General features: G+C 40.9%; 1 protein-coding gene across 4 annotated transcripts in view; it reads left to right on the top strand.

Annotated features, from left to right (window-relative positions):
* The window catches only part of LRRTM4 (leucine rich repeat transmembrane neuronal 4), a 417,932-nt gene extending 403,467 nt beyond the window's left edge, over positions 1–14,465 (top strand). For 2 of the 4 annotated variants that reach the window (XM_083713601.1, XM_083713600.1), the window contains one exon: positions 13,223–14,465. In XM_083713601.1, the coding sequence (XP_083569727.1) occupies positions 13,223–13,444 (222 nt within the window). In that variant the 3' untranslated portion in view covers positions 13,445–14,465. The remainder of the gene's footprint in view (positions 1–13,222) is intronic. The other 2 variants (XR_014558132.1, XM_083713602.1) reach the window with 2 other exon arrangements.
* The last annotated feature ends 9,935 nt before the right edge of the window (positions 14,466–24,400 follow it).

Raw genomic sequence — 24,400 nt, 5'->3', positions numbered from 1 at the left:
TAGATGCAGAGCAGGATTTTTTAATGATGATACATTGGGATAAAGTCATGGGAAGACTGGAATGTAGACACCTTCTTTGTCACACACAAAATGAGCTACCCATGGAGAAGAAACTTTTTGTCTTTCTTTTTAATGCCAAGTTGCTTGACAATTTTTGCCTGCCATTCATTTGCTTGTGTGGGATAATGAAACATAAATACCTGGTATACTTTTGCTTCAAAGATAACTAAGCTGTAAATATTTCCCTGACCCACTCCCAATTTTTCCTCCATGATCTTGCTTATAACTTTCTTGTTTTCTCTGCATTCTGTAAGTACATGCCCACAAGAATAAGTAATTTGTTCTATAGGAGAGAGATGGGGGGAGGGCGGAGAGAGAGACAATTGTTGTGAAATTTCCTTTGCCTGAAATTCTGGGCAGGCTTGCATTAATTTTCTGCTTGCTTGATCTCTGATATACAAAGTGTCCAGAGGACATGACTATAAGCGGGAAAGTTTGTCCTTGATTTTCTAATATTGGTTCTGTTGACATTAAAAATAAATAAATCCTAGGAAATTAGAAAGTAGAAACTGTTGAAAAGATTGACAATAGTCATTTAAAGGCATCTGTTTCTAGAAAACAGCAGTGTGGAATCTCTGGCTTGAGAGCATAATTAGTCCCACCAGAATTTCCCATTTGAACATGTATGATGTCAGGTGTGGGGCAGGTGTGGACACAACTTGCTGCCAAAAGTGGGCTTTGGAGGCACCACCGATCAGCTGATTTTCAGTTCCTGTTTAGCCCTGTGAATTTGAAAGTGACACTGATCAAGGCAAAGGACTTTGGAGGCATGAGTGATTTGCAGATCAGTGGCACAGTGCCTTTGCAAGGGCCAGTCATCACAATGACACTTGCAAAGACATGGGGATTTGCAAGTGCCAACAATCAGGTGGTTGTCAGCATTTGCACAGCGCTGTGCCTTTGCCCAAGCCACATGAGCAAAGGAAAGATAGTCACCTGACATCCTTGTGGCATCAGAATATTGACAATGGTTGGCCAAAGGGGCTGCATCAAGGTTGTGGTTTGATACAGTTTCCCACCCTTGCTATAAAATAATACTGTGTATTTTGTGTTAAGATCTTAGAGCCCTTTCTGAAAGTTGCTTACTGTTCACAACATTACACAGTACTCATCAAATACTCATTCCATTTGAAATGCATAGCTGAAATGATTTCTGCATTTGAGAGCCACCTGGGCTCTTTTGAGACGATGTTTCCATGCTGGCAAGATATTAGCACATGAGAGGAGAGCAGCAGGCATCCTCCTCCACATGTTTCGTCTGTGTGGAGGCTACATGTGTACAATTCTATTATTGCCAATCACATCTGTGATCCATTGCACCTGATAATGCCATGGCCATGCACCCACCATCTTCCATGTTCAACATCTGTGAAAGGTGTACACACATGCACACATAGTGTACACACATGCACACATAGAAATTCTCTACACCACCCTTGATTAATCAAGATCCTCTTCTGTGGGGAGGAATTCTGTCCCAGTACATGCATAGGGATCCTTCTCATGTGTGCCAAAGCATGTCCCCAACACATGTGGCGTTACTAGCCCGCAGAGTCCTCCACCTCTTGCAGTTTTCTGAATGTGGAGGTCACTGGAACCCTTTTTGTGACTGGGAATCCTGGAAGATTCCTATGTGTGTATACTCCATGTGCATAGATATAATGCAGGCATGCAAATGAGCACACACATGTCCCCTTGTGCATATACAGTTGTGCCACCTGTAAAGGGCTTAGATTCTTTATTGGTGTGGTAAATCTGGGCCTCAGTTATTAAACTTAGGCAATTTGTACAATCAAATGGCTCTTCCACTGAGCTATGGACCTCTATTTTACTGTATTTACATGTGCTGCTGTAAATAGTATGTTTAGTGCTTGAGCTACACCCACACCAGGGGTTGCTTCCTGGAATCTCAGATTGCAGCCTTTTATTAGTGTTGTTCAATGTACCAGATTTGGTCAGGACCATTATCATTCAAGCTTTGGTGATTTGCAGATTAAATTACTGTAATGGGGTACAATTACTACATGGGGCTGCTCTTGAAGTTCAAAAACTTCATTTAGTGCTGGATGCTGCCATTCACCAGTTGACAAGATCATGACAGCACTCTCATACATCACATATCTTAGAATTACTGTGTTGGCTGTCAGTTTCCAGGAGAAATCCAAATAATCGGTTCTGGTCCTTAAAGTCCTATCCAAACATGGACTCTGATGAACTAAGGAAACATCTTTTCCCTGTGTGAAACCTCCCCTTTCCCAAATAAGACCTTTGAGTTTATTCTGAAAGCTTCATCATATATGGAAACTAAACTGACCTCTGTAAGAAGCAGAGACTGTTTTGCTGCAGCCCCAAAGCTATTGGAAATCCCACCCCCACACCAAGAATCTTCCTCCTTGGTTCCCCAACACAAGGTGTAGTATTCCTTCTCTCTCTCTCTCTCTCTCTCATATGCCTTTGATAGCTGAGTTATTAAGATATTTCTAATGATTATTCCCCCCCCCCCATATCTGCTTTATTTGAAATAAGCAATATGAAATTTAGAGGGGGCCGGGCAGGCTCTGATGTTCTCTGTCACTTGGCTGTAATCACTCTGCCTTGGCTGTAATCACTAGGCCAGACACCCCACTTTACTATTTTAGGCATGTGACTTCTCTGCCTTTTGAATCATGCCAGTAGTTTTGTATAAATCCCCCAGCACTCTCCACGAGTCATTTCCCCTACCATTTAAAACTGTGGGGTTGCCATCTCAGTGTGGGCACACAATGTTTACAAGTGCCAATTAGAGTGATATCTGCACCTCAGTAAAAGGTTCTCCCCTTGCGGAATGGATTAATGTGATTCTCATTTGCACCACCAGACACATTGGTTTTTCCACAGATAGGTGCTAGCTGGGCAATTATACTCGTGTAATTCTGTCTGAACAGTGTCCCACAGAGGCATTCAGGACAAGAAGAACACCCTTCTGTGCTCGCCATCATTATGTGCTTTACTGGGCTGACTGTTCCTATTCAACATAGAAGACATGCCATGGAGAAAATTGTCAGATGAAAGAAAGGGGTGGATAGGATACATTTCCCCCATTCTTGACTCAGTATAAAGAATATTGTGAATGATGCTTCAGTATGCATTTTTCACAGGGGCTCTAGCTCCTTCATATCTGCCCTATCTCCAAAGAGTGAGTGGGAGTGTATTTTTTTCAAGTTTGGGGCACAGGGCATTTCAGTATACATCTATGTCAATATATTATATTATTATATATTATATTAGTAATAAACAATTATTTTTATTAGCTTAGTTTGTTATTTCAAGACATTTCTATGCCACCTTTCTGAACAACAAAAATCCACTGTCACTATAGCATAATAAAATAACCCCATCCTTGAAACTCCCAAAGAACAGTGAAATAACAAATTATACTTACTTCATTATACTTACTTCATTAAATCAGCAGTAAAAATCCCTACAGCTGTATTGCCTATCTAAAAGCCACCCGAAATGGACAGGTTTTCACAGCTTTCTCAAAATATTGGAGTTTGGTGAACTGCCAGCTGCCAACAGGAAAGAAGTTCCAGATGTGTGGAGCCACCACAGAAAAACAATCCTCTTTTATCCAGCCTAGTGCTATTTTTCTAGAAAAAGAGGTGCCGGAACTCGCCATGAGCGCCTCACTTGTTCTGTTATAACGGCAGTGGCACATACCTGAGAGATGCCGGAACTGAATTCTGGTGAGGAAAAAGCCCTGATCCAGCTCATTTGCCAAAGTCTGCAACACGATGTGCATGGTCCCACTTCTCTTAGCGTCACAACAATCCAACAAAAATTAGGTTTGGCTGAGAGATAGTGACTAGTAAGTTTGCTTGTTTTTATCATCATCATCATCTTCACATCATCATCTGTGGTCAGTTGGGAAGTTGAAGCTGGGTTTTTCTATTTCTGGGTCTTTCTTAGGGATAGCTGAGGAGCTTGACCATTGCAAAAAGACCTGATTTTCACCTCCTGGGCTAATGTGAAGAAGAAAACTCAGGCTGCAATCCAATCCCACTACGTGCCAGACTGAGTCGCTTCAACATCACTCCCTCAGTGTGGAATTCCCTGTTTTCCCCACTGAACGTGTAGACAGGCAGAAGTTCTGGAAAAGAACAACACATTGCCTTTGAAACAACAAGGTACTTGAACAAGTTGCGGAAATCCTAGGTAGTTATTTGCCATGAGTTATGACCAACACAATCAGCGGAGGGGTGTTATATCTTGGCAGCACAGACTTGTGACTTTAAGAAATCATTTTAATCTTTTGCTCTCCATGTACAGGGCTCCTGCAGAACTTTTTTTTCAAAAAGCATTTAAAACCCTATAAGGGAGTCATTCATTTCTGAGTAGCCCTCTTGCGTGCCATAAATTTTGAGCAGATCTAATGAAAAGCCAATATTTAATACAAGACAAAGACTTATTTCACTCATTTCCCAATGCCTTCATTTGTCACTGTGGCAGCAACATTATCAAATGTTCATATTAAATACTATGTGTATTTATTGTGAGTAATGGATGGATCAGGTTGCCATCTTTATGATCACTGCACAGAAAACAACAACAGCTCTACCTTCTCCCTCATTGTCATAATTCTCTCTTGACAGAAGTGGTGTGCTTTGGTTTCCAAATGCTATGTGGACATATATTTGAAAGGCCATCTCCAGCAAACAGCTGGCATTTGATGTAATGATCAGATAAAACAAACATGGCAGAATCTTTTCCTGTGATGATTTATTAAGGGAGGGGGTAACACCATATTGCATCCCCTCAAATTGCAATAGACATTTCCTATAAATACAGCAGGGACGCAGGTGGCGCTGTGGGTTAAAGCCTCAGCGCCTAGGACTTGCCGATCGAAAGGTCGGCGGTTCGAATCCCTGCGGCAGGGTGCGCTCCCGCTGCTCGGTCCCAGCGCCTGCCAACCTAGCAGTTCGAAAGCACCTCCGGGTGCAAGTAGATAAATAGGGACCGCTTACCAGCGGGAAGGTAAACGGCGTTTCCGTGTGCGGCTCTGGCTCGCCAGAGCAGCGATGTCACGCTGGCCACGTGACCCGGAAGTGTCTCCGGACAGCGCTGGCCCCTGGCCTCTTAAGTGAGATGGGCGCACAACCCCAGAGTCTGTCAAGACTGGCCCGTATGGGCAGGGGTACCTTTACCTTTACCTTTATAAATACAGCTCAAATACAGTGTATATCTGGTTCATGCTAGTTTCTTACATAATCATAATTTAAGGAACATCTGACCATTCAGTGAAATTCCACGTGGTGAAGGTATCCCATGACTGGTTCAAAACATGAAGAACTGTGTAGGAGCTGAGGTGTTGGAAATGACATAGGTGGGAAACGGTTTCTGAATCCCCCCAGCCACCTTGCCTAGAGGGAAAGTATTGGCTCCTCACCATCTCTCAAGCCCAGCTGACCTGACAGGTTTATGAGGCTAAAGATGGTTGGTAAACCATGTATGCATCAATGTCGGAACAGCAGTCTAAAAAGTAACATGCTCAAGTTGCTCATTGGGTTTGAGCAAAAATTGCTTGGTCTGCTTGTTTTGAGTTTGCTCGACACACACACATACACACACAAACACAGCCTTAAATTTTAAGTGATTTTCTGAACTCTTTTGCCCACTTTAGCTGTAATATTTAACTATGTTTATGTTAAATAGCCAGTTTTGTGTTTTCAGCTTTGTTGTCAGCAATCTATATACTATAATGTGTTGTTCATATAAACTGCTTAGAGGTTTATCTTGATTAAGTATTATAAAATTGTTAATATGAATTCTGTTTCCAGTTCTCAATAGAAGTCATTTCCAAATACATCATATTCAAATTAGCTACATTCATTGCAACTGGACTCTCCTTTTTATAATAAAATTGACCCTCAAATCTAAAACAAATTGCTTCAAATAGAATATCCAAGCTGCCAATCAAAAATTCACAGGAGGGTCAATATTTGTTCTCTGCTCTAAAATGTGTTCTATAATATACCAAGCTCCTTCATGGAAAATATACACACATAAGGCATTATAATCTGTTGTAACATGTTATGAGTGTCACTCAACAGTATTCTATTGTAGTATTCTACTGCTTTTACAAGGTGCTCTATTAAATATGAGACTAGATTCAACATAAAATCCTAAAAAAGAATTCATGAAATGGAACTAAAGGTTCCAAGATGGGTATTCCTGGAAGAGGAAATTCTTTGTAATAATTAATTGAATTGAATTGAATTTATATACTGCCCTTCACCCAAGGATCACAGGGTGGTTTACAGTATAAAAACACAAAGTGTATAAAACACTGTTGCATATTCTCTAACCCTAACCATTGGGCATGCTGACTGTGGTTCTTGCCTTATAATTCAACAGCATCTGAAGGGCTACCAGTCACCAGTTCCTGCTGTAGCCTCAGTTTTACTCTGAAATAAAAGATTTATTAGCCCAAGGAGTTGCCTTATGCTGTGTCAGACCATGGCTCCATCTGGGTTTCAGACAGGGGGCATTTTCAGCTCTTCCTGGAAATGATGGGAATTGAATTTTGGACTTTCCACATACAAAACAAATGCCCTGCCAATGAGTTATGTCCCTTCCCCTATAGGAATTTTGGTTCCTAAATTCCTCCTACCAAATACCTAAATTTTTAATCCCTCCAGCTGAGGTTTATGCAAATACCGTAAATTTCGCTCTATAACACGCAGATTTTTTCTCCTAAAAAGGAAGGGGAAATGTCTGTGCGTGTTATAGAGCGAATGTGTGGTCCCTGGAGCCGAAAAATCAAGCAAAAATCAAATCGCGGGGCTGCACGCTGCACAGAGAAGCGAAACTTGAAAAGAGAAAGCGGCTGCTTTCCTGCATTCTGCCTCAGGGTCTTACTGCCCACCCCCTCTGTTTCCTTGCTGTGTTTGCTGAAACGGAACAAAGAGCAGGGAAAGCTCCTCCCCTCCAGGCAAGCTCCGGTGCTGCTGGGGGAGAGGGAGAGAGAGGGGGGAAGGGAGAGAGAGGGGGGAGGGGGGAGGGAGCGAGGGAGGGAGAGAGAGAGAGAGAGAGAGAGAGATGGCTGGCTGGCTTGGGTGGGGGAAAACTTTTGCCTTCCTTTCCTCCCTACCCCTCTCCTGCATTCTTAGCCAGCTGCTTCTCTGCACACCCCTCTCCTGCTCCTTGTCCCTTCTGTGTTTTTCCTTCCCTCCCCACTTAAAATGTGGTTACAAAGCATAGATCCTCAGGATCTTTGCATTGGGTCACCCCAAATTCACCATCAAATCACATAGCATGTCCATGGCTACAGCCTGCACCAAAAAAATCACGCACCCACTGTTGCCTGGGGCTGCAATGGTGCAAAAACGTGGTTAAAAAGCATGGATCCACAGGGATTCTCAGGATCCTTGCATTGGGTCACCCCAAATTCACCATCAGATCACATAGCATGTCCATGGCTACAGCCTGCCCCCCCCAAAATCACGCACCCACTGTTGCATGGGGCTGCAATGGTGCAAAAACGTGGTTAAAAAGCATAGATCCACAGGGATTCTCAGGATCTTTGCATTGGGTCACCCCAAATTCACCATCAGATCACATAGCATGTCCATGGCTACAGCCTGCACCAAAAAAATCACGCACCCACTGTTGCCTGGGGCTGCAATGGTGCAAAAATGTGGTTAAAAAGCATGGATCCACAGGGATTCTCAGGATCCTTGCATTGGGTCACCCCAAATTCACCATCAGATCACATAGCATGTCCATGGCTACAGCCTGCCCCCCCAAAACCACACACCCACTGTTGCATGGGGCTGCAATGGTGCAAAAACGTGGTTAAAAAGCATAGATCCACAGGGATTCTCAGGATCTTTGCATTGGGTCACCCCAAATTCAACATCAGATCACATAGCATGTCCATGGCTACAGCCTGCACCAAAAAAATCACGCACCCACTGTTGCCTGGGGCTGCAATGGTGCAAAAACGTGGTTACAGAGCATGGATCCACAGGGATTCTCAGGATCTTTGCATTGGGTCATCCCAAATTCACCATCAGATCACATGTCTGTGGCCACAGCATGAAGCCCAAAAATGATACATCCACTGTTTCATTCAGAATGTTTTTTCCCTTGTTTTCCTCCTCTAAAAACAATGTGCGTGTTATGGTCAGGTGCGTGTTATAGAGCGAAAAATACGGTATCTTCAAGAAATGAATATTTCTTTCAAGTATCCAATCATTAAAGGCTGTAACACTGACATCATTCAGCAGGAAGAACTACAGAGGTGAAGACTTCACAAGTTAATGCCAGCTAATTAATCCAGCCCATTAGACCCAAACTCTCCATGAACATTTGAAGTGCTTTTCTAATGGAACAAGCTCCTCAGTTAATAAAGTAAAGCTTGCTTCAGAGGAACGGATAGAAGCACATCTGCTGATTTATTTCCCTATCTGAACCAGGTCCCCTGCATTTGACAATACATAAGGATGTAGGAAGAAATCAGACTGTTCTGCTTGATTATTTAAATGTATTTTTTTTAAGGGGGGCAAGCTGACACTGTTGTCTGTCTCTATCAGTGACATGAAAAAATATTTTCAAATTAAGTTACATTCGCTCCACCACATTAAATAAATGAGCCATATATTTAACTGGATATTATTAGATGTGATGAAAACTGTGGGCATATAATTTGTTTAGAAGAGACTAAATGCAGATAATATGAATAACAATGCTGTCTGGTGATAAATAGCACGCCACCTCATTTTTTAAAAAACAACAACCACACAGATTTATTTTTGTAATATGTATACGGATACCAGATCAAGAAAAACAAGTTAAGAAAACACCGAGAACAACAGAAGGCTCCCCTTTGTGTTGCCACCCCATTCCCTGAAGCGTGCAAGTCAGCTTACTCTTATGAGATGCTTTTCAAAATGTACATGGCAAACAGAATTGTTTCTGCAATGTCAACATTTCCACAAAGCAACGTGTGGAGGGTGAACGACTGGCACCTCCCTACAGTGGTGTTGCGTTGTTTGCTGGTGCCTGGGGCACACTTGAACCAGGCAGGGGCATAGCACAGAGGATATACAGACCTCACTGTGCCAGCCCAGCCCTCACTGCTGCTGCTCCTAGTGGAGGGTTCACGGAGCAGATGCACCAGCCCAGCTCTCACCACCAGAGCCAGGTGGGGTGGCACTGTACCATCTGCCCACCTGCGCAGTGAGGAGCCCGGCCAGCCCCTTGGTGGCCAGATCCCCTTGACACTGGGCCGACAGCCATTCAGCTAGGGAGCTGGGGGCGAGGTAGTGAGGGCAGGCTGGGCCAGGCTCTGGAGCCCAGAGACCCCATGAGGCAGGCAAGCAGGGATGAGGATCACTGTATAGGGGGTGCCTGGTTTGTGCTCTCTAAAAATCATGGCCCCAGCCATGGCTGTCAATCCTTAATTTATATTTCTTTATTTTATTACATTTGTACCCCACTGTGGCAATCACACAGGGTCCCCGGACGTTTCACCATCTATTGATCCCTGTGCCACCACTTTATTTCTCGCTGCCACCACCCAGGCCCTACCTGGTACAATACTGAGTCCAGTCAGGGTTAAATTGGAACATAAACTTCTGATTATTTATTGCCGTTTAACAAGCGTGTGGGACGCGGGTGGCGCTGTGGGTAAAACCTCAGTGCCTAGGGCTTGCCGATCGCATGGTCGGCAGTTCAAATCCCCGCTGCAGGGTGAGCTCCCGTCATTCGGTCCCAGCTCCTGCCCACCTAGCAGTTCGAAAGCACCCCCAAGTGCAAGTAGATAAATAGGTACCGCTTTATAGCAGGAAGGTAACGGCGTTTCCGTGCGCTGCGCTGGTGCTGGCTCACCGGAGGAGCTTCGTCACGCTGGCCACGTGACCCGGAAGTGTCTGCGGACAGCGCTGGCTCCCGGCCTCTAGAGTGAGATGAGTTGGACATGACTGGCCCGTACAGGCAGGGGTACCTTTACCTTTACTTTAACAAGCGTGTGGTTTCATAAACGGTATCGGTCAATTACAATCATGGGGTGCCTATCCAGACCTATAACTTCCGCTACCTGCTCTCACTCACTAAACCACCTTTCAGATATTTACTTGTCTGCCTAGCCCCTAACTGTTCCTGACTCAGCTTATTTCACTACAATAACTCAACCTCCCTGCAGACTCTATCCCAATTCACTCCCACTCCACCCAGCTCCCCACGAACTCTACCCTTCGCCCCTCCCAGAGCTGGTTTTATAGTCCCTCTGACTCCACCCCCCTGGATTCTGATTGGGTAACTTGTTTAACTATTTCACCTCCAGCACTCTCATATGTTAACGTCACACCCGCCTTTCCTCCAAGGAGCTCAAAATGGCATACATAATTCTCTTCCTCCCATTTTATATTCACAACAACTTTGTGAGCTACATTAGGCTGAGTGTCACCCATTGAGCTTTTGAACCTTGGTGTCTCTGGTCCTCGCCCCCCAGCTCCCCCCCCATATGCCCCTGCTTCTCTACTGAACTGTAGGTGGGCAAGAGCTGCAAAATAAGAAAGTTAAAGAGAAGTGCAGGCGTTACGGTGCAATGGTTGCCTGTCCATTATTGTAAAGAGTCGGGTGAAGTGGTTTGTGTGTCAAACTAGGACCAGGGACACCGAGGTTCAAAATCCCATTAAGCTCATGGGGTGGCACTCAGCCTAACGTACCTCACAGAGTTGTTGTGACTACAAAATGGGAGGGAGAAAATTATGCATGCCATTTTGAGCTCCTTGGAGGAAAGGCAGGATACAAATGTAATAAAATAAATAAATATAAATTAAGGGGTTGACAGTCATGGCTGGGACCTGAGTAGATTTTTATGTTGTCACTGTCCTTAAATTTCTCAAATCGTTACCTTTTAAAGGCTACTTAACCTAATGGCTGTTAACAGTTTTTGGTGCTGCAACTTCCATATGTTAGGTGAGGCATAGGCAAACTCCAGCCCTCCAGATTTTGGGACTACAATTCCCATCATCCCTGCCCACTGGTCCTGTTAGCTTGGAATGATGGGAATTGTAGTCCCAAACATCTGGAGGGCCGGAGTTTGCCTATGCCTGTTTTAGGTGCACAGGAAGCCATCTTATACAGAGTCAGACCATTGGTCCACCTAGCACAGTATTGACTGCACTGACTGGCAGAAACCCTAGGGTTTCTGAGAGGAACTGTCCTTCTTCCCACAACATCCTTACAATGTGTGTTGAGGGTGTGTGTGTGTTAATGAATGAAATAGAAAAATGGAAGCCTCTTTAACCAGGGAAGACAACTTTGGGGAACTTAGGGGACAGGTTTCCAAACAGCCCCAGTGTGGAGAAATATTTCCTTTTGTCTGTCAGCTTCACTGGACCCCAAGTATTATGGGAGAGGAAGGGAAACTTAGCAATCTCCACTTTGGATGATACCTTCTAGCGGAAAAATTCTTCTGATAAGGTAGCAGGGCATTCTCTGAACTCTTAGAGTTCCTCTCTGTGCCGTGGCACAGAGTTTTTCTAACTTTTTTGCCTTCCCAGCAGGAAATAAGTAACTCTTAAAACTTTCAAACCTCATCTTGAACTAGTTTTCTCTCTTCCTACTGAAAAGCAACCTTGATCAGAGAAGCAAAACATCCCAGGCTAGAGCTGAGGGGACAGTTTGGAAAAGTACTGAAAATATGGTTGAGAGGGTAATGGCGTTTGTGGGCCGTTTAGAGATAATGTTGTAATTCAGAAGCTTTTAACTCCTGTTTGGAGAAAAGAAACAAAGCCGTGATGTGCACTGGACCCCATCTGGTTAATGTCCTGTACGTTATTACTGTAAAAAAACAAACAAACCCACACAAAAAAAGCCCACCAGGGCCTCCATCTCTAAACTAAACAGAACACAAAACAATGGTTTATAGTATCATAAAGAGCCTACTTTAAAGCTTGAGGGTGGAGGTTTTGTATAAACTGGTGGGAATCCCATTGCCTCTGAGGGGATTTTATTTCAGTATTTATCTTGGCTAGCCTATCAATACTTCCAGAATGCATTGACTGTTGCCTCCCTGCCATTCAACCATTGTGTAAAATTATGACATTTCAAGCTGAAGAAATCCTAGTATAAAATTCTAGGAGTCTTCCTTACCTCCTAAAGGAGACAGGAAAGGGTAACTAAGACTTTGAAGATAGTAAGTTATTTCATTCATATTTGTTGCCTCATAAAAGTCACTTTACTTTGCTTCAAGGTCATCTGTACATTGTCGATGTAAGATAATTGCTTACACACTCTTCTCTTTCTCATTCTGACTTTTTGGGACCGCATGTGTGACAGTGTGCACTCAGCCTTGTGTCATCCCCATGGTTCTCTGGATTGGGGTCCGTATTCAATTTGTGTGTGCGCACACACACCAGAGGTGCACTTAAGAAAATACAGAAGCACCAACTTCCGCCTTATTCCAATTTTACACAAATTAGTCCTCTGTCTCCTAGTCTTTCATGTGGGGGTTAAGATTTGTTCCTTTTGTTCTCGCTCTTGAATAAATGCCTTAAAACATTTTATTCTACTGTATTTTATTATACATATTTGGTTTTCAGTGACTGATGAGCCTTATGGTATTTTATATATTTGCAAATCACTTAGATATTTTGTTTGTAGAAAGTGATTAATAAATGCTAATAATAATGTCACAAGCCTCCTCTGGCTTTCCATGGCACAGCTAGGGATGTCATAGAATCTCATAAGAAATTAAAACAGGAGCAGAAATTCCCACAAGTTACATGTTCATCAGGAATAGACATCGCAAAAGCAGGCAGTATTTGCTTTTTTTTTTAGTCCGCAAATGGTTCCTAAATAGTTACGTTATTTTCTCTATTGTTTTTGATGTTTCCCTTGCATTGAAATGTATTTAAATTCATTATATTATTAATTATGTTAGTTTCAGCCAAAGCAGATAGTGAAACAAATAATGCAGGTTTTATTGGAGGCAGAACTGGAGCACAATAGAAACCGTGATGAATGTGTTGAACACAGGTTAAGACAGAAATTGCTGCCTCCTTGGATCCCTACCTCTATCCCATATTGCCTTTTCATTGCTAAAAGAAAAAAGAAAAATACGTGTTATTCTGTAATGATGCTGACATGTCTGTTTTTTCCCCTCTCTCTCTAGGTCCCTCACCATATGAAAACCTTGCCCTATTACAGCTACGACCAACCAGTGATTGGATATTGCCAGGCCCACAAACCCCTCCATGTAAATAAGGGATATGACACAATCTCCCGGGACCAGGCTGAAGCCACCAACTTGGAGTTGAGTCGAGACCACAGCTTCATTGCTACAATTGCACGTTCGGCTGCTCCAGCTATTTACATTGAGAGAATACCAAACTGATGGAATCTCTTTCCTGAGAATCAAGAGAGGGTGTGTATGGGAGGCTTCTTTTTTTTCTGGGGAGGGGGGAACCTTCGGGTGAAGAGGAACAAGGAGCAAGGAGAAGAAGACAACTCACCATTCCAGTTACAAATGTTTTGATGCAAACAACAGGAAAGGGGAACAAAATAAATAAATAAATGACACGTTGCTTGAGGACTGCCGTATAAGGAAATTCTAGTGACACTATAGTACCGACTGGAGAACTTGAGAATTTCCTTTGGCGTTAAACTGTCGGACTTCTTGGTGTACATATCAAAGAAAGATTGCTGAGTTCTTATATAAAAATGCGAGTGAGCGAGAGAATTAGATTTCACTCTAGCAACATAAAGGGATGGATTAAAAGTTCTGTTTGTATATTTGATTTTTCTACACTGCACAGTTCCTTCAGAGGAGAACCAGAGGTATCAATTAGGGGTGGGACGGGGGAGAACATAGAATGGAATATGAGATATTGTTTATTGTTTATTACTCTTAGAAGTAACAGAAGGTATCTTTATTTTTCCATTTGGGGTGGGAGGGAGGGGAATAAACCAAACTGAGTCCCGTTTTCCTTTTCTTTTTTCCCCCTTGAGGGGAGTGGAAGGTCAGTGTTATAATTTCTGATTCCAGACATGGTTATGTTGAACCAAATGGACATTGGCAATTCCTGGAAAAAGAACCAAGAGGCAAAAACAGACAAACCTCGGGGTGCATGTACATTTAAAACACATGCTGTACATTATAGGGAAAGGGTGACTTTTAATTTTTTCCTATCTTCATTGTGCTTCATTGTTGACACTACAATTATGTTTAGGGCTCTATACAAAAAGAAAGAAAGAGGGAGCAGTTATTGATGACACGAGAGCTCACACTTGAACAGCTGTGCTGAATGCAGGGGGGGAAAGGGGACTTTGGGTATGGAAATATTCATTATATACCTGGAAATTGTGGCGGAGGGGCTGAAAATTTGATGGCTGATGTGATTTAAGAAACAAACAAATGGGAGGATGTGTAACACTGTTTGATTTATTTTTAATTAATTATTCTGATCAGTTAGCTTTTGTGTAGTTTTTATCAATAAAATGACAAAAAAGTGGTGGGGGAAATAAACATAATATTTTGTGGTTGGGAAGCCACAGCTAAATGAATGATTCAGTGTTTTCTTTAGCTGTTTTATATTGTGACTTCTACAGTCTCTTGAGATGATACAAAGATTTAGCCAGATGAAAAAAAAATGTGTTGATGTTTCAGGATCCATGGGCAGAATCTGGCCAAGGGTGGTGGCAGCTATTGTGAGTGTTACGATTGCAGTTGTTTTCAGTGGGAGTAAGTTAAACACATGCTTAATGCTTCCAATGAGACCAATGAGAGATCAAAGCTTTGGGATGGATTGTGTTCTTATTTCTTCTTCATTCCCGGCCCCTCAAGTGGAACCCCAATCTTATTCATTATGCAGGCAAGAAAAGAAAAGCTGGCTGGATAACTTGTGGAAGCATGTGGTTGAAGCTTTTCAAATCATGCTGACAAAAGTCAAACACTTATTTGGCCAACCCAAGAGGTTTAAAGTCAAACCCCTTAAGTATGATCACTGACTTTCACAAGAATGAGTACTGCACCGGGATTGGTTGCATTAAGACTGCATCATTGTTCACACTTCCCTAGTTTAACTCACAAACAGTACAGAATTTTACAATTGCACATTGACTATTGAAGGAGAACCAGAAATGGCTGGGATAGAGAAGAAACCTGAACTAGAATAATTGACACTATCAGCCAGTCCTAGATTGGGCATTGATGTTAATTATTAGCACTCTAAGTCAGCAGTCATTTAACTTCAGCACGGCACTATATAAAACATGGAACTGATAGCATTCCTGTCCAAAGGACTTGCCATCCACAGGGCTGCAACAATCTTCTCACCTACCATTCTAAGCAACTTCAAACATCTGCCTTTAAAAGCACTTGTGATGGCTCAACTAGACATAAAACTTGGGATAGGGTGAGAAATTCAGTTGGGTCTCCTAACAAATCTCATCACCTTTAACAAACCAAGGTTCCCAAGGTTACTAGATGGAGGTACTGACTGTTACCATAGCATAAGAATGCTTTAAATGTATGGGGTGGATGTAGCCCTGGTGTGACCCTAACAGGCAACACAGCTAGAAGAAACTATAAAGGAAAGGAAGGAGGAGCCAGCAACATTCAAAATAACTTAGTGGCACCTGGTTTCTTCAGGAAAAAGTTTCATTTGGGCCAAGTTTGGGGGTAAGAGCACACATGAGTGAATGGAATCAGAGTTAGCTTTTTGGATTCTGAAACAATGAGCTTCAGAACTTGCCTGCACTGAAGCTGTGTGCAGGCAGTAGATTTGCAGAATTTCAAGCCAATGGATGTGTCAATTGCCTGTGGCCCTCATGTTCATATATTGCACCTCAATGGACTCTAATCAAACTAGTCTCACTTCAAAATAACCCATATATATGATAGATAGATGATAGATAGATAGATAGATAGATAGATGATAGATATAGATGATATAGATGATAGATATAGATAGATAGATAGATAGATAGATAGATAGATAGATAGATAGATAGATATAGATAGATAGATAGATGATAGATAGATAGATAGATAGATAGATAGATGATAGATAGACAGATAGATGATAGATAGATTAGATAGATAGATAGATAGATAGATAGATAGATAGATGATAGATAGATAGATAGATGATAGATAGATAGATAGATAGATAGATAGATATAGATAGATAGATGATAGATAGATAGATAGATAGATAGATAGATAGATAGATAGATAGATATAGATAGATAGATAGATAGATAGATAGATAGATAGATGATAGATATAGATAGATAGATGATAGATAGATGAAAGATAGATAGATAGATAGATAGATAGATAGATAGATAGATAGATGATAGATAGATAGATAGATAGATGAAAGATAGATAGATAGATAGATAGATAGATAGATAGATAGATAGATGATAGATGATAGATAGATAGATAGATGATAGATAGATAGATAGATAGATAGATAGATAGATGATAGATAGATATAGATGATAGATAGATAGATGATAGATATAGATGATATAGAGAGATAGATAGATGATAGATAGATAGATAGATAGATAGATGATAGATAGATAGATAGATAGATAGATAGATAGATAGAGATAGATAGATAGATAGATAGAGATAGATAGATAGATGATAGATAGATAGATAGATAGATAGATAGATAGATAGATAGAGATAGATAGATAGATAGATAGATAGATGATAGATGATAGATAGATAGATAGATAGATAGATGATAGATAGATAGATAGATATAGATGATAGATAGATGATAGAGAGATGATAGATAGATGATAGAGATAGATAGATAGATGATAGATAGATAGATAGATAGATAGATGATAGAGAGATAGATGATAGGTGATAGATAGATGATAGATAGATGATAGATGATAGATAGATAGATATAGATAGATGATAGATAGATAGATAGATGATAGATATAGATAGATGGTAGATAGATAGATAGATGATAGATAGATAGATAGATGATAGATAGATAGATAGATAGATAGATAGATAGATGATAGATAGATAGATGATAGATAGATAGATAGATAGATAGATAGATGATAGATAGATGATAGATATAGATGATATAGAGAGATAGATAGATGATAGATAGATAGATAGATAGATAGATAGATGATATAGATGATAGATAGATGATAGATATAGATGATATAGAGAGATAGATAGATGATGATAGATAGATAGATAGATGATAGATAGATAGATAGATAGATAGATAGATAGATGATAAATAGATGATAGAGATAGATAGATGATAGATAGATAGATAGATGATAGATAGATGATAGATAGATATAGATAGATAGATAGATAGATAGATAGATAGATAGATGATAGATAGATAGATGATAGATGATAGATAGATAGATAGATAGATAGATAGATAGATAGATAGATGATAGATAGATAGATAGATAGATAGATAGATAGATGATAGATAGATAGATGATAGATAGATAGATAGATAGATAGATAGATAGATAGATAGATGATAGATGGATAGATGGATAGATGATAGATACAGATAGATAAAACTGGGAGCAGCAGGAGATGCTGTGATGCCCACAACAAACATGCTGGAGACCTTAGCTCTAGAATACAGAACATCAAGTGGGGGAGGGGGGTGTGTCTTAAGATAATCCGGTTCTCTGTCAGCCTGCATCCCTTTTCGACCCCATATATATGATTTCTGTTACTGAATAATGGAACAGAACAAGGTTTTCATAATTAAATCAATCAATAAATCAATGCAATGGATATATGAGAAGGGGGGGGGGTATGTGAGTTTAACAAAAAGACCCACCTGCTGTAAACAGGACATCAACAGGACTTGGTTCAAGAATTGGCAGCCTTTAGCTAGGAATCCAGGTGCACAGCCTGTGCTAGGAAAGGCAAGGGGGGGGGAGTATTTCTCATTCATTATTTAATGGTGACTGAACCATCTCCTGTATACTTCCTACTCTGTGAGCTCATTCTGCATAGGAAAGCCATTGACAAACTGATCTCTACAGACAGCTCTTGGGAACCTGGTGCTTGAGTCAGGCCAGCAGCATTTCCCTATTCTAGCCTTCTGCCACCCACACAAGCAGTCAATGAACTGAGGATTCTGCTGATGGCTGTTTATGCGTCAGCAGAGGAGCCAGGCAACCCTGCCAACAATCCTGTCTATCCCTTTTCTCTTCCAAGGGGATGTTTGGAAGGATTAATCAGTTAATTGTTTGCACAGAGATGGATGCAAAGACAAGTCTGCATTACACTGTAGCAGGCACCAAAATGTAAAAGCTCAGACACATCTCTCTCTCCGCCTAAATAGAGGTGCAATTGACTCACTTGTAGAAATCTGATTTATAAAGACCCTCCTTAATTCCACTCAAGGAATTGGGATTTAAAGTACTTTGTATACAATCCAACCATGTTTAAGGATGTTAGACTTCTCATATTCACAGACAAACAAAAGAGAAGCATGTAATCTGAGCACAGGACAGCAAATACTTTTACATCCATAGAAACAAGTGCCCAAATTAACCTGGCAAAGCATTGCCAGTCTTTTGATTCGGAGGTTGTTGTTTTTTAACTTGTTGAGATTGTGAGTGGTGAAGGAGGGGTGGAATCTGGTGAGCTGTGATTCTGAAATAGACTCACCTAATCTGATCTGCCCAGATCAATTCAGAGAGTCAAATTCTCTCAGTCTCATGAAATTCTTAAGGCTATGAGAGCATCCAAGGGTGACCAGTCTTCTTTAGAAATAATTTCTGCTTCCTAAAGGAGCATAGCTAATGCATGGGGCTCCTACTACTGCACACATTGAAATCAATATAGCATTTTCCATAGGAAATATTGTACTGTAACCATAGGAGCCAACTCCTAGTGGTCAAGGTCCCTTCGCCACCACTCTCCCCCCCCCCCAATAGTATATTTAAGGAGACTACCTCCACAGTTGATGGGCATTGCCATTCAAATGATGTGTGTGTGTGTGCCAGTTCATGTGATCAATTATGCAGGGTGGTGCTTAACTGGCCCCCACAATATTTTATTCAAGTTGGCACCTCTAACCATAACTTTTAGGATGAAATTGCATATTTCACACACATTCACATTTTAAAAATATATTTTGCATTCAGTTTCCCTAAAGACTCAAAGGGGGAAACTGAATGTAAAATTAGATTTGCTGGGGGGGGGGGATAGGAAGTTAATTGCCCAGGTCTACTCAGAGGTAAACCCAACTCAGTTCAATGGGATTATTCCCAGGTAGGTATATACATACAGGATTGTAGCCTAACTGCCTTATTATATATGTGTTTACATTGCATTGTTTTTTTGTTTCATTTCAGTAGTCTGGTTTTCATGTATCTCTGAGGTATGACTGGACGACAAGATTTAACCCAGATCTTGCTGTCATGCTTCAGAAAACAGCCTGCCTCAGTCCAAGGCGTTTTGAAGGCTGCCCTTTTCCATTCAGGGTCCACTCAAGTCTACTTCATCCCAACATGCAATTCACAATTAGAAAAATAAAATAGCTATATTTTGTATCCCTCTTGGCAGGAGTATGTGAAATTTGTGGACCTACTATCTGCTCCAGGTTGGCTAAAGCCTCCCAAATTCCAGGCAAATAGGACCAGGAGCTTTTTCTGCTGGACACCTTTATATTGATTTGTTTAATTTTATTTATTAAAAAGGAAGCTTTCGTTTCTGCTTTGAGGCAGACTTAAATAAAATATGCAGGCAGTGTTACCCCTTCTGGGGGCATTTATTCTGCTAAATTCCAGAAGGATAACTCAGCTATTACAGTTCTAGGTAATGCTGTGCCAAAATCTGTTTTCCAATTTCTCAAAACATCTCTTCATCTGCTTCTATTTTTCTGCTTTGTTCTCAGGGCACATTGAAATTTTTTCGTGGGGGAGGGGCTTTGAGATTTTGTTACAATTTCAAGGTGGTCAAGAGTAGTGTCTGTTTTTCTTTCAAGTCATAATGGAATTCTTCATCTGCCTTTTCCTCACTCTGGTGCTTGCTGTCCCCCAATACTCCACTTCAAGGCATTATCTTTCCTTTCAACAGAAACTTCTCTGTAGCATTTTTTTAAAATGTATGGATCATCAAAGCATCATGAAGCATTCCTGGCTTCCCCATTTTAACTGACACCACCTTGTGCAGATCCCGCTTTGCCTCTCAAATATTGATTATTGCATGAAATGCAGCTAAGGCAAGAACTTGCAGTCATGGGAAAAGCTCAGAGGGCTAAAGAGGGCAATGAACCTCTGCTCTGTAAAACCACATGTTCTATCCAAAGCTCTGCCCAGTTTCCAGTGTCTCTTCATGCATTGCATTTGTAGGGTTGTACCTACGGTATTTTAAAGTATGAAATGTGGGTGCAGGGAACTAGAATTTGCAAATACGTGTGACATTCGTAATTCTTGTTAGGGAACCAGGATTGTTGGAGAGCCAAAATAGCAGCAGATTCATAAAGACTGACTTGGAAAACTGCACAGGGGAAAGGGTTAACCTCCTCCTCTGGCACCGTAGCCCCAGTAGGATTTTTAACCTCACACGACTGTAATTAAACTTCTGAAAATCAGCAGGAAATCCAATCATTTGCTCTGTGCAAAGCCCTAAGCCTTCAACATAAATTATTTGATTCTGTAGCTTGGAGACTCTTAACTACAGTGCTGAGGTTGTATAAGGTAGCCTTCCACATGAAACCATTTGGCTGCTTTTTATTTTTTTTACAAAATATTGTTTTAATCCCCTTCCTCTTTGCAATGACATCACATGAGGCCACAAAATCCATGTTTAAAAGGTAACATTATTCTGCTCTTACCAAATGTATCACACTCATGTGTGAAGGGGGGGGGCGATGACATTCACCACAGAAGTGGAATATAAAACTATATTTTCAGCCATTGCACCAGCGCTAACTTCTCCCACAGACCTCTTGTCATACCCTCCCTTTCTTCCTTGGAATGCTTGAAGAATCTGTAATTTCAATCAAAATGGACCCAATCCACACCTCCTGGACTAATTTTTAAAAAGGTAAGGGACCCCTGGGCAGTTAAGTCCAGTCAAACTTGACTATGGGGTGCGTCGGTCATCTCGCTTTCAAGCTGAGGGAGCCAACTAATGTGATCAGAATTATACTTTGGATACATACAAGATATAATACATTATGAAACGTGTTAAGCAAGATAAAATAAGTATTTAAATAGTATTTTGTGATAAAATGCATATTTATAAGCATATTTAAATATCAATTCAAATATTAATTTCCATACAAGTCTCTTAAAAAAAAAAAGAGAAGAACATTAATTCTTCAAATTAATGCTGAAAAAGGACAGAAGAAACTTATCAATGAACATGCAGGAAATTGACACAGACCAGTATAGGAGAGTCCTTCAATATCTAATTCTTCCTCGTTCTTGAGTCTTTGTCACAATATTGCACCAGCGTTGGTAATCACCTCTAACCCTCAACTGCTGAAGTTTCATGCGCCAGGGGCAGTACCTTAAAGAGAGTCTCTGCCAGTGTGGCAAAATGCCAATTATTATTTCTGGAAGAATTCCATATGGTCTTCCACTGAGGAGCTCATTTTGTAAGAGGATCAGCTTGAACGGTATTATGGCATACTAGGGCTGATTATTTTTATGGGTAGTTTTCTGAGGATAGTTGTATAGTTCAAAAATGAATAGGAAGGTTCATTTTGTAAGTTTCAGCTGCATCAAACACTCTGGATATTTATGGCCCATTCCAGTTATTGTACATAGTGACATTTGAAAATAACTTAACATATATTTGCAGTGTGTTTAGCATTTTATGTGAGATAAATTACTGGCAAACATTTATAAAGCATTTATGAGACATGCAAACATTTGCTAAATGATTTATAAAGTCAGCCTGCACAGTGCAAAGCGATGGCAGGGTTACATATAAATCCCTTGGTAAATATTTTCTCTGCATCAATATTGCTGATATTAATTAGTTTACAGTTTATCTACAAGTGCTTGTTGGATGATTTACACATCCTCATCCTAAGGGTTTGAAATACGAGGCAGAATTAAGTACCTTTCCCATTAACATTTCTGACACTTGTTTCTCACTAGGTCTAGAGGCATGCCTTAAGATATCCCAGAAAGTATCCTTAAGTCAATGCAACATTCGCATAATCTCTTAGTTGTGCCAGGACCTATAACAAATTTATTTCATTAGGTTCCAGTACTGTGATAGACATGTAATTCCGACAAGTGAGTTCTGTATTTTCCCAGCTCCTTCGAATTATTTCAACAATGTCTTATATAGCTCTTCCTGCAACCATAGCATCTAAATCCACACTGTCTAAGCAGCTAGTCATCAATAAACTTATTTAGCTCCACTTCCAAGAATACTAATATAGCCTCTTAAACCATCATTGGAAATTGGTAGAGCAGGAGAAATTATTGAAAGTAACGAGGAGCAGGAATTACCTAGCAATTTATTGCAATGATGGAAAGTGGTGGTAGTGGAGTAAGACTCGTCATTAAGAGAAGCACTAGCATATCTTTCCCTTCCTCTAAGGGTTTTCAATGCATTTGCTGCTGCAGTGATTTTATCAAGAAGAGTTTGGATTTGATATCCCACTTTATCACCACCCTAAGGAGTCTCAAAGTGGGTAACAATCTCCTTTCCCTGCAACAACGGCCATGAGAGTTCTGGTAGCACAAGGATGCAAGACTGAAGAAACCCCAACTAAAGAATCATGGCAAGAAAAATTGATGGACCATGCAGAACTGGCAAAACTGACATATAAACTATGGGACAAAGATACCTGTGACTTTAAGGATGAATGGGAACCCTTTACAAAGTATCTGAAGACGCAACAAAGCGAACTGGACTCCTTGGCAGGCTTTGAATAAACATTCACAAACTTTTTATTGATAATAATCAGCTAAATAGTTTGAGGATCTACACAACTTTGTAACATGCAGAAAACAGCATTCTTAGAGAAACCAAGGACTGAAACTTAGGGAAGTTGGGGGGTGGATGGGTTTTGTGTGGGAGGGGGGGAGGGTGGAAAAATGGAGGGGAAACAAGGATGATATGTTTTTGGATAATATGTCTTGTTATAATTTTGAATAAAATAATTTTTAAAACAAACAAACAAAAACAGTCTCCTTTCCCTTCCTTGTGAGGCTGAGGGACTTCAGAGAAGTGAGACTAGCCCAAGGTCATCCGGCAGCTGCATGTGGAGGAGCAGGGATGTGAACCTGGTTCACCAGATTACAAGTCCGCTGCTCTTAACTACTGCACCACACTGGCTCTTATCAACAGCTTGACCACCATTTTGTATTCTCCACAGTTCCCTCGGCCTCACATATTGTGGATCATTGTGAAATGCCTCTTGTTTGACTTGATAAAGGATGGAGATATGTGGGTTTATCTTTGTGTGTGCATGTGCATGCAAGAATCTCTGAGATTTGCATGGCAGAATATCCCCATTTGTACAAAGGTAAGAGAGATATCCATCGATCCTCCCACTTTTGCCTCTGAGACTGCTCAGTGCTGGCATGAACACACAACCCTCAGAAGGTTGCCTTGGAGGAAATGCAACCCTCAGTCTGAAAAAGGTTCCCTGTGATTTCTTTAATGCACCAGTTCCATTCTGGAAAGAAGACCAGGTAACTTGAAACTGCAAAATCTTGGAATAATTTTTGCTGAACAGAATTTCAAAACCATTTCTATTCCCACTTCTGCCATCCATAGCATCAGCCTGAACAGACTGTTCTGTTCAATTGGTCACTGGGTATCTTCAGTTAACTGCATGTTTCTCCCTTATCTATCCCTCCTTGCCAGCATGTGTCCTCGGGTAAGATGGGACTCTGTACCTTCCATCTCCTTTTCTCACCTCCAGCAGTGTCAGACCTCTCTTCCCATAAAACATTTCCAGACCTAGTTGCAATGGTTGCTACATTGCGGAATTGAACACTGTTGCCATATTTATGAAGCTATGTGTTATCCGAATTCCATTTTTATTCTAATGGGAACTTTCCATGAAAGCAAGGAAATTGCACACAGGTCTGCTGCTTGGAATGAAGTTATAAGTAAAACTCTATATCAACAGACTGATAAGCTACAAATGAAGATCAGCATAGACTCTTCCTTTCATTCTATATCCACATATATATGTCATTTTTTAATGAAATCTTTCTTTGTGTTATCTGTTGGTGGAAGGGCATCAGGGCTAGCCTAAAGGGGGGCATTGAGAATATTGCAAAGTTTAAGGTCTAAGCAAAACAATCAATCCTTTTACACAGCCCCGAGGTATAA

This window comes from Podarcis gaigeae, assembly GCF_964106915.1.
Source record: "Podarcis gaigeae genome assembly, chromosome: 15".
Taxonomy (NCBI): Eukaryota; Metazoa; Chordata; class Lepidosauria; order Squamata; family Lacertidae; genus Podarcis; species Podarcis gaigeae.
This window is presented reverse-complemented; position numbering and strand designations above follow the sequence as displayed.